This window comes from Martes martes (assembly GCF_963455335.1).
Source record: "Martes martes genome assembly, chromosome: 13".
In the NCBI taxonomy this organism is placed as follows: Eukaryota; Metazoa; Chordata; class Mammalia; order Carnivora; family Mustelidae; genus Martes; species Martes martes.
In genome coordinates this window covers 36,049,449-36,067,409 of record NC_137901.1, presented here as the reverse complement: position 1 = coordinate 36,067,409, position 17,961 = coordinate 36,049,449, and the positions used below count along the sequence as shown (strand labels likewise).

The 17,961-nt window shown below is 44.6% G+C and overlaps 1 protein-coding gene across 6 annotated transcripts in view; it reads left to right on the top strand.

Moving 5' to 3' along the window:
• Positions 1–17,961, top strand: part of FHOD3 (formin homology 2 domain containing 3) — a 460,829-nt gene that overhangs the window by 190,195 nt on the left and 252,673 nt on the right. For all 6 annotated transcript variants that reach the window (XM_080821452.1, XM_080821455.1, XM_080821454.1 and 3 more), the window contains exons 4-5: positions 2,967–3,034; positions 10,011–10,116. In XM_080821452.1, the coding sequence (XP_080677578.1) occupies positions 2,967–3,034; positions 10,011–10,116 (174 nt within the window). The remainder of the gene's footprint in view (positions 1–2,966; positions 3,035–10,010; positions 10,117–17,961) is intronic.

Here is a 17,961-nt window from a genome sequence, read left to right as displayed (position 1 = left end):
TGTGTCATATCAGGTCTACATAGACTTGTTCTGAAAGTAGAAGAGGAGGGAATACTCCCAACTCATGAGAGTCAATATTGCTTCAACATCAAAGCCATTAGAAGGAAACAAAACTACAGATCATGAATATTCCTCATGAATATACATGTAAAAAATCCTCAACAAAATATTGTCATTCTCAACTAAACTTTTTTAAAAACCTTATTTTGAATATAATACTAAGTACAAAAACCTTAACAATCTGAACACAATTAACCATAATTTTCATTCACATGAATTGGACACATCATCAGTAACTAACTCTGTGATGTTGTAAATTCACTTAAGACCTATTTCTGCTTGTCATCTAGTGGGGCATGCACAAGAGAAGTCTACTGCAAGTCTTATTACCTTATAAAGAGGTACTTGGAATTGACACTCTCTTCAGATGTTCTTTTTTTTTTTAATATTTTTTTAAAAATTTTATTTATTTATTTGAGAGAGAGACAGTGAGAGTATGAGTGAGGAGAAGGTCAGAGAGAGAAGCAGACTCCCTGTGGAGCTGGGAGCCCGATGCGGGACTCGATCCCGGGACTCCAGGATCATGACCCGAGCTGAAGGCAGTCACTTAACCAACTGAGCCACCCAGGTGCCCCTCTTCAGATGTTCTTATTGGATAGGATAAATCTGCTCCTCTTTTGGGGGTCTTGTGTATGCCCATGCTTGCATCTGATTTATTCTTATTTGTTAGAAATGGTTCTGGCAACAGTCAAAATTTCTGTCCTCGGAATTTGAGAAGTCAGAGAGGTTTAGCTGCTGAAACTGTGGAGTGATCACCCTGGGGACCAGACCTAGGGGTGATGCCGTCCACTCCACTTATTTATTACTTGTGTATGCTGAGGCTGTGCACACACTTTAGAGGTCAGCTAGAAAGTTATCTGGGCCTCATGTCTTAGGATCTGTGATAAACAAGATGTTCATTTTAGGGATGGCTGATTTCTCTGGAGTTTTCTCAGGTCTTGTTTTTTAGGAAGGCGATGCATTCTGTCTTAATCAAAACTCTTCATAGTCAATAAGTGATCGTGGACTGCATATTGTTTAGAAGGCCTTGGGCTCAGACACCACCCACCCCCTAGACCCCCAAACTGACACAATCTAGCCTCTATCCCTTACTGGGTGTTTTCTTAGGTTTTGAGTCTGGAGGAACCTGACCTGCCCAGTTGCCTGGATGAGACCAGACAGTCTGCAACATAGTGACGAGGGGGCTGGGACTGCATGACCAAGGACTTGACGGGTCCTGCAGAGGATTTTGGATTCCATTCTCAGTGCAGGGCCAGCCATTGAAGCGTTTAAATGGGACCAGTGATGTCATCAGGTGGTCATTTTCTCCCAGCCCTTCTGGCTTTGGGTGGAGAGTGGATGGGAAGAGGGCAAGATGTCTGTAGGGAGGCCTTTGGGGGCAAATACTGCCATGCAAATCTGAGCCCCACCTACCCTACAGCCTTTTAAATCAAGGGTGGGAGCCTGTTCCCTTCCAAAGTTACTGTGCAAGCGGGCATATTCTTCTCATGGCCAGACTTCTGCCAACTCTTACAGACCTATGTGTTCTGTGCCCTTCCACTCAAGTCTGTGACATAAGCAGGCAATGTGGTTCTGCGCATTGCCTGCCATATGCTGAAATTGAAGCTCAGAGAGGCTGGCCTCCATCATGATACTGCTTTTGACTGCTTTATTCTTTAGCATTTTAAATAATTTGGCATCACCCTGTACCATATCAGTGCTTGATTTAACACAAAAACTGTCTTCCTTTAAATCTGCTGTTGCATGTTCTTATTTTATAAACAGGGGATCTGAGTCTTAGAAAAATAAACTACTTTGTTCAAGGTCATGTAGCAAGTAGGGAGTGAGACCAGCTTTGAGATGTAGGCTTTCTGACTGCTTAGTCCTTGCATTTATTAAGTCCACTCTTCACTACTGGCTGCCTAGAACAGTCCCTAGCAGGTGCTCAGGAAATACATGTTGGATGACTTTCTTATTGGGTAAGTCTGGTACCTGCTGTTGGGAACCTAACCTGACCCCTGAGTCACCTAGATCAGGGCCAAGTTTGAGTTGTGTGAAGCTGAGCAGAGTCCATGCTCCCAGGCATTCTACTTACACTGGAATAACTGGTTTCTTCCTCCTGACTCAGCACTTGGGAGCTCTACTCCATTGGCTAACTAGTAATTTTGGCAAGTTCATTTGTCTCCGTGCCACATTGTGACCTCTGGAGGATGGGTCCTAGTTCAAGGTTACCTTCTTATTCCTTATGCCTCGCCTAACTGCTACATATTAAATGTGACTAATGGAACATTGGGGGTTGTAGGAGTTGGCCTGGGTCTTGAGCCAGAGAAGACTGACACGGGACTCCTCTATCTGCCTTGCTCAGGGCCAGACCCATCCTTAAACATGAGTGAAAGCCCAGATAGACCCAGAGTTAAGGCTATTTACAGAGCCATCCCCAAGGAATCCAGTCCTGAAAGCCACTATGCTGCCCTTAGGTCTCTTAAGGTGATGGTTGGATCCTGGGAAAAAGGAGGTGCCTCAAAGCTGAGCTCAGCTGCAGAAAGCATGGTGGGTCAGAGTCTGTGAGGCAAGGAATGAGGAACGTGGAGAGATGCATTCCATCTTGGCTGGGTTAATTTTCTGGATATAGTTGGCCTTTAAGTGCAATGGTCGACAAGCAGCTGGAAATGGAAGTCTGGAGAGAGGGAGGGTGGGGGCTGAGGGTGCACGTGGGACCTTGTCCTCCACAACTCTCTCGCCCCCTCTTCCGGCCACCTGGAGCAGCCCAGACTGTTTTCTGCACTGTCGGACGTGAGGGCTCTATCTTCCGTGGCTTCCGTCTACTCACCTCCCTAGTGGAAAGTCTATTCATTGTTCACATCCTGTGTTTTTACCATTCATTGAGTCAGTTTAATTAATTCTATATGTTATGTTTTTTATTTCAGAGAAACTGTACAACTCCAGTGGGCGAGATTTAAGAAGGGCACTTTTCTCCCTGAAGCAGATATTTCAGGTAAAAAAGAAGAAAAGCATGCTCCTAGGTCCTGTTTGTGCATTGCTAGTGGAATTAGATACAGACACGTTTCTACCTCTTACTGATTACAGAAAGAAAAGTTTCCTTGGATTAAAATGTCAGGGAAGCCAGAATCTCAGTTGAGAGTACCTTTACCATATCAAATATTTCAGACATTAGGAAGTAATGACAACTTGATCAAATCATGTTTTTCCACATTGACATCCAACTTCTTCAAGAAAAACCTACTACGGATATAATCGAGGTCTCATTTTATCCCTCATTCCAACTATCGTTTCCCTGCCCCAGGTCCCCTCTCTACTGATGGTCATGTGCATGTGTGTTTCTGTACCGATGGTGAAGAGTCTCCAACAGTATCTGTGTTCTTTTGTGCTAACGTCACATGTGACATGCTGCGTGTGTCGTACTCCAGCTTGTTTACTAACGTGGGCCAGGCGTAAGCATGATGGGCTGGTGTGGCTCTGAGTGTTCTCGTGTATGAATACAGTGCAAGTCGCCCCGTACGTTCTTCTGTCGGCAGGCAGTTTGCTTTATCCGCAGTGTTGGCTGTGTTACAAACCATGCTGCTCAGGACATGTCCCTTGTGCACAGGTGTATGTCCTGCTTTCAGGGTCCATTTTTTCCTTTGCTCCTAAGCCTCCCCTCTTTCCCTGCCCTGAGGAAGTCAGGAGCCTAGGACGGGAGTGCAGACAAGCTCCAAGCTGCTCCCTCATGAGAGACTGCAGAGGAGAGAGCGAGCGAGTGAGCCAGGGGAGGAGGAAGAGGCTGCTGCCTGGGCAGAGTCAGGGTGGCACTCGCAAGAACTGGTGTCTCTATGGGCTCATTGCTCATTGTGATGGTTTTGGACCCAAGAGGATATAGGGCCCACTTCCCTTCAGCTCCTGTCTTAGCCACATTCTTAAAAAATTTTCGTTGTCAGTGATAGTTGTGTCAGAGTGGCAGTGCCCCTCGTGGATGTCTTCCTGAGAAGGGATTGGCAAAAAGACAGGTCAACCATCCATCCCATCTGCACATTTTCATGCCGCTGGTCCTTCAGCTTGTTCCACCACGCCCTCACCTTCTCTCCAAGCAGAGTCCCTTCTCAGGGTCGGCATTTCTGGACATGAGTCCTCTCAGTTCTCCTGACGGTTAGAGTTGGGAACCTACCGTGTCATCGCCCCCTCGTGCTGCACATCTCCGAGATACCTTGGGGCTGGGTCTGCCTTTAGGTTCTTAGTTCTGGAGAAATTGCAAACAGCTGTCCTGGGACACTGCCAGCTTTTGGTTCTCTATCTCAGTCTGTTCTTTAATTTCCTACCAGAGACGTTTGAGGAAATCGTTCTCCTGATGGTTCCATGCAGCATTCTGGATTACATCTGAAATTCTCAGTATAACCTGGAAGCCCTGTGGATGTCGCCTTTGCTGCCCACTTCTTTGCCCTTGGCTGCATCCTAAATTCTACTCGCGGTTGCCTTCTGAGGGCAAGCCATACTCTTCTGCACCTTTGCCCCTGGACCCATAGGTTCTATGCCAGAATGTGTTGCCACCCCATGTCCATTCTCTGTGTCTCTCAGTTTATCTCCTGCTGTCCCCTCCTGGGTCCCTCTCCCTAAGTGACTCCTCTCGGTCCCTTCAAATACCTCTGATGTTCCCTTATCTATTATAGAACTTAAGGTACTACAGGGCATCCATCTGAGTCTAGCTATATACAAGCTCCCTGGATTTCATTGCTGGGTCTTTGGGGACCAGCACGTGTCTGGGGTTGCTTCAGCAATGGGTGAATGGATTAGGTGAATTGGATAGTCTTCTAGAAGATGCCTGTGTCTTCAGTCTTTAGCAATTTCCATCTGTATATGTCTTTGTTCCTTAGCTGAACAAAATAAAACTTGTTTACCCTCGATTATTACATCCTTCTTTTTAACTCAGATCCCCAGCTGCACTTGGGCTGGACTCACTGTGCCATCAGAGGGCCATGCTCCTGCCACTCCTCACCCTGACCCAGAGTCCCTCAACCTGCCTGCCGTTGCTGTTGAGCTTTGACTTCTTTCATACCTGTGTTCACCTACTGAGTGTCCCGCTGGTGGCTGAACTGAACAGAGAAGAGTTAGTTATCCCCAGTGGCTTTAAAACACTGTGATCTGTGTATGTTGAGTAAATCAGCTCTAAGAACAAAAAGAAACCACACACACAATCAGCTGTTCATGATAATCTTGTTGCTGCTGATGTTGTATTGCTTTTCGGAGACTGGTGTGTGTGTTCTAACTTTGTCATTCTTAGAGTTCTTAAGGGTTAGGATTTTGGGTGTGTGGGAGAAAGAAGATAGAACGGTAGAAGAAGGGTGCCTGGGTGGCTCAGAAGGTTAAGCATCTTCAGCTCAGATCATGATCCCAGGGTCCTGGGATCAAGCCCTGCATTGGGATCCCTGCTTAGTGAGGAGCCTGCTTCTCCCTCCCCCTCTGCCTGCTGCTCCCCCTGCTTCTCTCTCTGTGTCTCTTATTAACAAATAAGTAAATAAAAATCTTTTTTTAAAAAAAGAAAGGTAGAAGTGGTTAAGTTAAAAACTCTATATTCCTGAATTTATTTATTTACTGTTTAAAAGATTTTGTTTATTTGAGACAGAATGAACGAAAGCATATGGTATATGTCTTCCCCTGATTGACCTTATTTCACTTAGAATTGTATCCTCTAGGTCCATCCATGTTGCCACAAATGGCAAGATCTCATTCTTTCTTATGACTAATATTCCACTGTGTGTGTGTGTGTGTGTACACACAGTGCATCTTTTTTATTTGTTCATCAGTAGATGGACAAATGGGTTGCTTCCGTATCTTGGCTGTTGTAAATAATGCTTCAGTAAACATAGGAGTGTATATACCTTTTTGAATTAGTGTTTTCATTTTCTTTTAGTACGTACCCCATAGTGGAATTACTGGATTACATATGGTAATTCTATTTTTAATTTTTTTGAGGAACCCTCATTTTCTCCACATCCTCACCAGCCCTTGTTATTTCTTACATTTTTGAGTTTAGCCAGTCAGACATGCAAGGTGCTAACTCATTGTAATTTTTATTTGCATTTCCCTGATGATGAGTGATATTGAGCATCTTTTCATGTGTCTGTTGGTCTCTTGGCCATCTGGATGTCTCCTTTGGAAAAATGTCCTTTTAGGTCCTCTGCTCTGAATTGGATTATTTGTTTTTTGTGTGTGTTGAGTTGTATAAGTTTTTTATATATTTTGGATGTTAACCTCTCATCAGATATGTCATTTGCAAATATCTTCTCCAGTTAGTAGATTGCCTTTTTGCTTTGTTGGTGGTTTCCTTCACCATGAAAAACTTTTTATTTTGATGTAGCTGCAGTAGTTTAATTTTGCTTCTGTTTCCCTTGCCTTAGGAGATGTCTAGAGAAATGTTTCTAGGGCTTGTGTCAAAAAAAATTATTGCCTATGTTTTCTTCTAGGAGTTTTACAATTGCACCAAAAACAATAAATTCTCTATGTGAACTTTAGGATAATCAAACAGTGGTCGAGGGAGGAAGTATTGTTTGTAATAATCTTCTAGCTTATACGTAAGGGGGAATAATAGAATTAAAGTATCACGATTTTGCAACCCTCAGTGAACGGATCAAGGCATTGAGCATAAGGCCTGCTTACATGGTGGAAATGAGATACAATCAGATTGTCTGTGGCTCCTCATGGTAATTGACATTATCACTGATGATGTGATTAAGCCAACAAAATCAACCCTAGATCTCATCATGTCTCCATATGCAGCAACTGATTTATAAATGATCTAAGAAACACATGTTAATCTCTACCACATTGGTGCAGTCAACAAAATCCAGACTGTAGGCTAGAGAGGACAAATGACCTAGTTTCTTTAACATATAAATTTCAAGGGGAAAAAAAGGTGAATTAAAAGACCTTTAAATCCACATGTGTGTCTTATTTGGATTATGGTACAAAATGTAAAAAAAAAAAAACAAAAACAAACACACAAAAACACAAAACGATATTTTTGAACCAGATGGAATTTGGGTCACTGATTGGACATTTAATAATAAAGTATTAGTCTTTTTTATTGTGAGTACATAAGTTTAAAACAAGTTTCTGCATTTTGGAGATGCATATTGGAGTATTTACGGATTAAATGATGTGATGTCTGGGATCCGCTTCAAATTAACATGGCAGCAGACAGACAAATTAGTATGGGGTGATAGAAGAAACAGGATTGGTATGAATTGATTGATTGGCACCTGGGGTTCACTAAATTGTTCTGTCTTCTTTTGTATATGGTTAAAATTTTCCATGGTGAGAAAACTTAAAAATAAAACAAAATAAACATGTTTGGGGTCTTTGCTGCACTTTCCTTCACTGTGTTTGTTCCATAGCGTTAACTCTGAATTCTCAGGGATGTTGTTTCTACCATTGATTCATCAAACAGATATTTCTGAGCAGCCAGCATTATGTAGGCAAGAAAGAAGGTGCTTGCTACCCACAGTGTATAATCTGTTTGGAAGACCACACACGTGGGCACAGAACAGCTCAAACCACGGCAGGCATCATTGGGTGTTGAATGGATTATGCAGACTGCAAGCTCTCTGGGGCTTGGATCGCCTTCTCCCACGCCCACAGTCTGCATTTCCATCATCTCCTGTTTTCTACATGCAGGGGTTCTTTCTGGACCTTAGAGTATAAGCGTGTAAAATACAAAGTCCCTTGTCTTTAACGTTGAGTTGAATGTTCCTTGACTAACAGACATTAAAAAAAAATAATAATAAATCACAGGTTAAAGTATGGCTAGCGTAGAAAATTCTGAAATGCAGGGCTCATCTCCTATCAGTTGGTGTTAACCTTTTGACTTCATGCTAGTCGGAAACCAATGTTTTAAAAATCATTTATTAATGCCTAAGTATTTCAGAATACATGTTCGAAATCTCAGGCATTGCCAGTTTGGAGGACATTCTCCACAATTTATTACCCATGAATGTCTATTACTTATTTCCTTATCTACATATGTACATAAATTGTAGTTAGGGTTCTGAATTTTTATAAACACTGTCTCCCCTGTTCATGTTTGTCCCAAGGACCTTTGCCAGGCAGCCAACCCTCTGCTGTATTAATATTAGTGATTAGCTTGAGCGATTTCTTGAGAGCTTGTTCTCACTTTTTCACCATGAAGTCATGTGTGAATCTAGTTTTAGTTAAAGTAATAAACATTTGTTACATGCTTGGAAAAACTTTCTGACTAGACATGAGCTCATCTAAATGTTCACTTTTCACATATGCTGGTGGAAAAGGATATGGACGGAGAGAGAATTATTTTTATTTCCTTTATACATACGAGTGTAAAGTAATTTTCCAAAAACTCATGATATTGTCCCATTTTCTCTTGCTTCCAAAACCATGATTATCTTGAAGTCTGAGTTAACACAGCTGCCTTTCATTACCTTCAGGGCACAAGCTTTGCTCCCTGCCTCCCCCCAGTGCCCTCTGAACGTTGAGAGTGTTTTCTGGGTTCAAAGGGAGCCTTCGCCTGGCCTGCCCACATTTAGGTCAAGTCCTCCATCCATATAATTGGAAAATGCCATAAAATCAGAATGAGGGGCTGATTTCACAGAGGGACAGGAGAATTATGCCTGTTTCTCTAAATTATTTTTTTCTTTTTTGGAGATAAACCATGGTTGCTGACCATTCCTATAATAAAAACCCTTCATTATTCCATTAAACTTTCTACTATTTACATCACTGAGGTTTTTTTTTTTAATTTTAATTTTTGCTCTGTTGTTATAATTGAAGATGAATGTTCCAGTCTTAGGCTAGTTGCATTTGAGACCAGGCACAGTCCAATTGAGGAAATCTCCTGAAATAGTAGTGGAAAAATCCCTCTCCGAGAGCTCTCTAGGACTTGGTACTACAGAAAATGATGGAGCTGGCTGGACATAGGTGATCTCGGCCAAAGTTTTTAGTCTTTATCTATAAAGCAAAGGTAGGCTTATGTCAGTGGTCCTTGAACTGGCTGCCCTAATTTCCTGGGGAATTTAGTAACAGAGCTGGGGCCCCAGCCCTAAAAATTCTGATGAAATCCATCTGCGCAGGGTCCTGCTTTCTCCTCCTTTTTAAAGTTCCCCAGGTAATCCTAGTGGGAAGGACCATCTGAGCACCCCCGAGTCTCCGGGAGGATGCAGTAAGCACACATTGCTGAGCCTCACCTTAGAGATTTCTAGATAGGCAGTTGGGGTATTTGCATTTCTAACAAGCGCCCAGGTGATGCTCATGCCACCTGCGAGTCTGGGCACTGCTCTTTGAGAACCACCAACTTAGATGGTCCCTGAGTTTCCTTCCATGGCCCACCTTCTGGGAACTGAGTCTGCTGGCCTATCAGAGTGGCCCCTTTGTGGGGTTACATGGCTGCCCCCGATGCACGGCTGGTCATGCATTCTGCTTCCCAGCTTGTCCTGCGAGCATTCTGGGAGGTTGAAGCATCCGCTTCCTCCCTTAGATACCATTTTCAAGACCCTTGCATCCGCCAACCTTAAGGACTGCCTTTTGGAACACGCGAGTGGCTTTGAATCCTCCCGTTGATGGTCTGTGCTGCGATCGGACATTTCCTGTTGCTGGAACCCAGTGAGCTTCATGTGGCCCGTCCCTGGGGACCTGTCGGGGAGCAGAGCCTGGTGATTGTTGAAGAATGAAAAACAGTGCTATAAATATTCCTGACAGGGGATTCATTTGCTGGATCTTTATTAGATTGTCCAGAAGGCAATCATTGGTCTTTGGCAACCAACAATGTGGAGACTGGTTGTAAAATTCCTCTGGCAATAGCTCTAGATGCCTCATTTGAATAGAGCAGAACAATCTTCAGAGGTCAGTCCAGCTTCAAAGGCTCGTCCATAGTTTTAACAGCCTGGACGAAGGAGAGATGGGGACAGTATTTGAAGTTCCTTTTTTTTTTTTCCTCCCTCCTTTCCTGCCAGGATGACAAGGATTTGGTGCATGAATTTGTGGTGGCTGAAGGTCTGACGTGTTTGATCAAGGTGGGAGCTGAGGCGGACCAGAACTATCAGAACTACATCCTGAGGGGTAAGTTAATGACATCCCTGCGGCAAGGGAGGCCTGGCAGTGCCTCCAGGAACTTCGATACCGAGAGCTTTTGTTTCGTCTTTATCTTAATTTTTTTAACATTTCTTTTTTTTTTTTATTATTATGTTCAGTTAGCCAACATATAGTACATCACTAGTTTTTGATGTAGCATTCAACAATTCATTAGTTGCATATAACACCCAGTGTTCATCACGGCATGTGCCCTCCTTAATGCCCATCACCCACCCCCTCCGTCTCTAACCCTCAGTTTGTTTCCCAGAGTCCAGCGTCCATACCGAGGGCTTTTAAAAAGACTTGGATTATGGAGTAAGGTGGTAAGGACTTTTTGTAGCAAAAGATAACACTCACATCAGGTTTTATCACTTCCTAAGAACTCATTAGTGACTGAGCTAACTTGACTGGATTTTACATCGCATCTCTTCCTAGTTATTAGGAAGAAGAAAAAAATCTACTTCACATGAAGTTCTTGACAGTCTCTTTCACTTGGTAAGGAAAAGACCACACTAAGTGGGCCTGCATTTCAGCAGGAAGTCACCCAAAACCAAAGAGGCCAATTTATTTCCTGGGAAAAAGTTTTTTTTTCCAACTTGGGTTGTTACTGGGAGCGTTTGTCAGAAGCTCACATTCCTCACTGGGTCCTCGTGTTTCTGACTTGGTAGGTTTGGGGTGGGTCCAGGACTTGAACTTTAAAGAGTGATTCTGAAAGCTATTGGTATAACTTTCCTTCCTTCCTTCCTTCCTTCCTTCCTTCCTTCCTTATGAAGTGAGGCACGTGTCAAGTCTGAAGCACTGAGCATTGTTCCAGTTCATAAAGTTAATGCTCTCTGGTTACAGTATTTTTGTCTACTTTCATATAAATAATTTTATTTGATCCCATAAAAATGGGACAAGGGAGAGCAGGAATTATTAGTGCTAAGAAATCAGTGCTATCAAGTTTTGAGCTACAAAAAGAGATGTAATGTCCTTCAATCTTATCTCCATTTTGCAACAGAAGGATTTGAGACTCAAAGCCGTAGAGCAGTTGTCAAATAAAGTCCATTTCTCTAGGGCATGGTCAAGCAGGGGCAGAGCCCAGCCCTCTCACACACGTCTCATCTGGGTTTTGTTCCCTCATCTCCGTGTATACCTGCAACCCCTTAGCTCCCACCTTCCACGTTCACAGGAAGGGGGAAAGGAGGGCCTTTCCTTTTCCCTTGGGTGAAGAACAAGTATGTTAAATATGATTTACTCTCAAGTCCATAGTTGGACTTGAATGAGACAGGCAGAATGAAAACATCTCGAGCTCCTGGTCTCTGGCTACCCAACACAGCCAACCGAGGCCTCCCCGCGGGGACCCTGGACCTGGGGAGCCACAGCAGCAGAGGGCAAGAGAGAAAATGTAGGGCTCATGAAGAAAAAAAAAAATTAAGGACATATTTTTGAGTCAGGGCTGTTTCTGTTCTTGATAAATGCCAAATGTGTGCATGAGAGTTCCACGGCTTCCCAGTTCTGCTCCACGGCGTTTGAGAAGCTGGGGTGTCGCCTCCTTTTGCTCCCCTTCCGTCTTTTCCTGGGTGTGTGGTAGATCCTCATTACGAGTTGTCGGCTTAAGGATGGATTTGATGGGTTCTATCCCTACTGTAGTTAAAACATGGAAGCTTCTATGGGGTGTGCAGGCAGATGAACCATACACTTGGTCCCGATGTTGCCTCCTCTTGCGGCTGTCTTTGTGTCTGAAGAGATTCTCATCTTTGGCTTTCCTTTCACACAGGTCTGACTCCTAGAACAGGGAAAGGCACAGGAGTAAGGGTGAGGGAAATTCCTCCAGTTTACTTTCCACCTGGCTTATGGATGTTTATAAGTCGAACCACCTGGAAGGAAAGAAACCTAAAATTACCTGATTTTGAATAGTGGGTTCACATGGTTATGGATTTGTTGTTGTTGTTGTTTCTGTTTAAAGCAAATACACACACTTCTCTATCGAATTAACATTATAACCATCTACGTGTTTATCTTTCTTCTTCTGACCCTTATCTAGGAGCATGTATAGATATGTCATTACAGTGTAACACCAGGCTAAACCTCAACGTTGGTCTACAGCCAAGCCTGGGTTGAGGGGAATGGCTCTGCTGGTTGGCATCAGCCCTTATTAGGATGGTCACATTTTTTTTTAAAGATTTATTTATGAAAGGGGGTGGGCACAGAGGAAGGGCAGAGGGAAAGGGGGAGAGAGAATCTCAAGAGTATTCCCCACTGAGTGTGGACCCCAATGCCGGGCTCAATCCCAGGACCCCAAGATCGTGACCTCAACTGAAATCAAGAGCCAGCTGTTCAATCAACCGAGCCACCCAGGCACCCCAGGAAGGCCACATTTTTGTCAGAAGCCCCTTGCAGACCTCTCTCATAGGTTGGGACCAGGCCACCTATAGCTGTGAGGGAGGCCGGCGGACAATTTGGCTTCCTGGACACTAAGCAGAAGCAGCAGAAGAGAAAGGCGTGACTCTAGGCCTGACGAATCCGGTTACCAGCTCCTGCCACACAGCTGGAGTTAGGAGGAAGGAACTCAACCCCGCCAAGAAAGCTCTTTCTAGTGAGCAGCCCTGTGGTGGCCCAGTAGGAGGGAGGGAGGGAGGGCCTCCCTGCCACAGAGGGGATTGTGCTGGGGCAGAGGAGCTCAGTGGCTGCACAGGGCCCCAAATGGTGAACTGTGCAAACTGTGTTTCCCGGTTGGGAAAGATGGTCCGGATGCAGAATCCTTCAGCGAGGCTCTCTACTACCTCAATGCTTCTTGTTAAAGCGGCAATGGTTTGTCTCATTTTATTTTATTTTATATTTTATTTTTAATTTTTTTGGCAGTGGTTCATTAATTGACAGTTAGAGATATCAGGAAGGTGCCCACGCCTGCTACTGAATGAGAATCCAAACACCCAAGCCCAACCAGGGGAGAGTCCTGCCGGCCATGTGCTGCTTCCCTGTGTAGAAAACACCACTGACGGAAGACCCTCACTGGTGTGGGTCCTTCCTTATGCAAGAGACAGCTCTGCATTTTCACTGCCGCCGCCAGGGCCTTGCCTTCAGAGCTGTCCTTTCCAGTCGTGTTCATTGACTGAAGGCCGGAGGCTTCCCGGGCGTTCCCTGGAGAATGAGCAAGGGCTCGCTCCCATTCAGGTGACTCCAGGATGTTCCGTTTCCCATGGAGTGGAGGTGCCTTTGTGTGCCTTTCCCATGTCCACTAAATCTCAGAAGCCTCCCAGTGAGCAGGGCCCCATGTGCAAACCTCAGCCCACTGTGACATATCTGACCGGAGCCCGTGCCAGGAAGGTACCTTTTGAGGAATGCAAACGACAGATTTCTCAGTGTGCCTTTTGTGTTTTTATATAAGGAAACTATCATTTTTCCAAGCCCGCATGTTGAGTCACCCCTTTCTGACTTTGAAGAACTTCCCTTGTAGGCTTTTTAAGGTTGTGATTAGCCATTAGCAGCCCCCAGACATTTGACATCAAGGACAACTTTTGAATTGCCTCCTTGTCCAACCTCACTTCAACCATATTACCTTGGGTGAGGTATGGTGAGGCCAGCTGTGGATCTGGAGAGAAACTACAGAGTTTTATAGTTTTGTAACTCACAGTTCCCTGGGGAGAACACAGTGCGCTCCATGGAGGCCACTCAGGAGAAGCATGGGGGTCAGTCACGAGGCAGAGGGAGAGGGCAGGCATCTTTGTTGTGGTTTCCATGGGAGGAGCCAGTGAGATGGGGTAAGGAAGACTCTGGACGGGCTGGTGTGAATAATTTCTGTGGGCCCTGGGGCAGTTAGGGTGGAAATATCATGGTATGATAGTGTGTGAGAGCCCGCCATGGCAGGTGGCTGGGGGTGTGCACTGAGCTGCTGGAGAAGAGCAGACCAACCTCTGCCCCTTGCCTCAGAACTGCATCAACAGGTGGGCATTTGGAAAACAATATTGCAACCCATAAAGTGGGCTGTTTGGTAACTGCTGTGGAGGATAGCGTGCCCTTCATGAAATTACCTTAGGAGCTCTGCTCCATGGGACCACATGTGAGTCCCCCAGATCCAAAGGAAACAAGAGCATTTGGAGAACCCAGGGCTTTCCACATCTGCTTTTAGAACTCGATTAATTTATCTTTCTTTTTGTGCTCGGCCGTCAGTCAGCCTTTTTTTTTTTTTTTTTTTTTTTAAAGGCCCAGGAATTTGTTGCTTTTAGTAGAGGATGTATCTGCTGAGAGGTAAAGATAGGTTTTGAGTTATGGTGTTAGTCAAGAGCTCTCCAAAAATGTGAGCCGGCTGCTGGGAAGAGGTCTAAATGCACAACGTGCAGAAATAATATTTATCTGACTTATTATTCTTGGATGGTTCTAGCGAATGATCTAAAGTTTTTCGTGATAGCCTGTATTTAATATAAGCCTCCTGTGGAATTTTGTACCTCCCAATTATTCTTATTAAAGTAGAACCTAGAATGGTATATTCCTGGGAACTTTGTGCACCCATACCAGGCCTTCACTGTGGGCCCCATCAGGCCCTGGGGATGAGACAGTGAAACCAGCTCTGGTGAGGCTCCCTGGGGGGCGCTGCACACGGGCCACTTCCCCTGTTTTGTCTCCTACAACTTACATATTTAGAGAGTGTATGTAGGTGATCGGCTTCGGGGAAGAGAAAGAAATGAGTAGACTCTGTGAGACCAGCTGCCTTTTCTGGCTGTACTTCAAGGGAACCTGCTTCTTAAGGGCGAGTTTTACATGGAGAATTGATTTGATCATTTCATGTAAAGCAAAGTCCCTGTTAATCATAAAACACCTCCATCACTATCATCAGCTGGATAAGGTCTGAGAACTACCGTAGCTCAGCCCTTTCATTTTATTTGTCCCTATAATGCATCTTAAAAAATGGTTTAATGCCTGTCAACATTTAAAAATTGGAACATTTGACCTAAAAAAATAAAAAATCCAGATTTCAGATTTCTTTGGGAAAAACTGGAAACAGAGAATTTCATTGCTTTGCCAAATATCACTTAACTGTATTCCACTCTGGGGAAAGAAAAATGCCTTCCGTGTTAGGGGATCTCTTAATGAGGTTCAAGACTCCTGGCCAGGAGGTTTTTGTCGGCTTCGGCAGCACCAGGAATAGACATGTTATAGACGGCGTGGAAGGAGATTCGTGATCTTAGGAGGTGGTTGTACAAAATGATCAAATGGCGTTTAAACCCAAATCCTTCATCCTGGAAAAACTTAGAAGTTTGTGTTTGGCATTTCAAAACAAGGGAGGAGGGTAGAGGTTTTGGCTCAGACTGCAGACAGGGAGTGTAGGGAGGGGCCCAAACTGGCCCCAGGGTGGTGGGGATGGGAGCAGGAGTGGGGAGCTGCTCACTTCCTGAACTAAGCTCAGGTCCTCGGCCAATGTGTTTTCTACTGAACAGCCCGGCCTGACTCTCTATCCCCATACGCTGGTCCTGGGGCGCCCCTGACTTGTCTTGGCGGCACCTTCCTCTCCTGAGATGAGTGCGTAAGAGTGCTCAGTCAGGACTTAAGGTAGCCACGTGGCCGGGCTTTGATGGGGATGACACAAGGGCACAAGTGTCTGGGTGGGGGTCTGTCACCAGTGCCTGGGGATTGAAGCCAGTGTCCGTGATGGATCTCTTCCTCACTTGATGTCCCTCCTCGTGCTAAGTCCGTGTGACAGGGCCTGTTCTAGTAGGGAATCGTGTTGGCTGGCATGCATTGGCAGCCCACGAGGCCAAACTGAACTGGCAGGTTTTTTTTTTTCCCCCAGTAGAGTATGTCAAAAATTTTTTAAATAGAAGGGACATTAAAAATTGGGAGATTTGGACATAAATTTATGGATTTCTGGCTTCTTTTGAAAAACCGTATGCTCAAGCCCACACAGGGTCCTCATTGCTGTGTGGCTATCCTTAGCTAGAGTTAGAAGCAGCTGTTGCCTTGACATGGGGCCCATGGGCTCTGTATACCTCCGTCTACACCTCCTCTTTTTGTGTTGCTCCTGGGTTATTTCACCTATGTCATTGCCTCTGTGCCCTGTAGGTGTGGAAGTTTGAAATCTTTGATTGATGACATCACAGTCGGTGAAACTAGGAGTCCGGTGAGGGAAATGGGGAAGAGTCTAATTCTTTCACAGCTGGGCATAAGTTGTGATGATGTCGTTACTTCGTGAACTTGGCTCTCAAGTCTGACATGAGTAAGTGTTTTCATTCTACCCCACCCCAGCATTTTTCACCAGGTGCAGAGCTCAGCAGTGTCCTCTGCCTTCTCCCCCACCAAAGGCTTTACATGAGTATTATCTAGGGAGAGAGATCGGGTCACCACACAGATCGTGGCATCCTCCAGTCTGAATGGCCAAGCTGGGGAAGTGGAGGCTGAGGGTGGGTAGAGCTGCTTACTGAGGCCAGAGCATGTTGACAAGAAGATGACCCTGTTGGACACTTGCTGCTTTGGTTGCTCTCGTAATGTGACAAAAGCAAGACTTTACCTCCGTCCCAAATCATGTGCCCTGGGATCCACTGCTGAAAGTCCTTATTGCCCACTAATCAAAGGAGGGGTCCAGGTGTGTGCCAGAGATGAGAATGTCAGTGTCAAGGCTAGCGGATCGGAGGCAATCTCAGATGGACGTGTCTCAAAAGAAAATGGAGTAAAACCAAATGATGTACATATTTTTCTTAAAACAAATGAATGGCCTTTTATAATTTTTTATTGTGCAGTTTGTGAACACACCTTTGTATAGAAAGTAAACAGCATTTAAAGGAAAAAAAAAAAGATAAAAATCACCCATAGTCCTATTAAAGATAAAAGCCATTTTCTACCCACACATGTTCATGCCTACTTCACACATGCCTTTTATAAAAATGAATTGTCCTTTAAGTGTGCTGCCCAGCTGTGTCAAGCCTGGGAGTGGCTTGAAAATGACCTTGGAAGCTGGCTTTGTGACATCTCGCAGACCTTGGTACAATTATTTAACTGCTTTCTATGGCTGCTTCCAGGGAGCTAACATCTACTTTATTTGGAGTGTTGTGAAGGTTCAAGGGCTCATAGAAAGGCCTGGATTGTAGCTATGACAGTTATTATCAATAATAACCAGTGATATCAGTGCAGTAACTACCTGTTGTGGGCTAAATTGTATACTTCCCCCAAATTCATATGCTGAAGACCTAATCCCCAGGATCTCAGAATATGGCTGTGTTTGAAGGTGGGGCCTTTATTTATTTATTTTTAAAGATTTTATTTATTTATTCATGAGAGATGGAGAGAGAGAGGCAGAGAGAGGCAGACAGAGGCAGACAGGCAGAGGGAAAAGCAGTCTCCCCAAGGAGCAGGGAGCCCGATGTGGGACTTGATCCCAGGACCCTGGGATCATGACCTGAGCAGAAGGCAAATGCTTAGCCATCTGAGCCATCCAGGTGCCCAAAGATGGGGCCTTTAAAGAGGTCCGTTTCTGTGCTTACACCCCCAGTCTGTGGTATTTGTTACAGCAGCCTGAGCAGACTTAAACACATCCTAGCACACAACCCTCTGGGGGTTCCTTGTCTATTACGTAGGGTGAAAGTTCGGAGGTTAGGGTTGTTGTGTTAGAAAGTATGTACATTTGTATCTTGTTTGGGATTGAATCATTGTCCTGAGAAGGGATAAGGGAATTGATGCTCCCACCTGTGTTCCTTTCTGTTCATTTGCTCCAGGCCTTGGGTGATCCTTTTCTCTAAACTTTGTCACTCTTGGTGGTTAGGGTACCCTTATTACTACCAATGAATTATAATACTCCTTTTAAAAAAGTGGTTTGTAATTCTGGTTGTCACTATGTTAAATCCGTCAATTAATTTGGGAAGA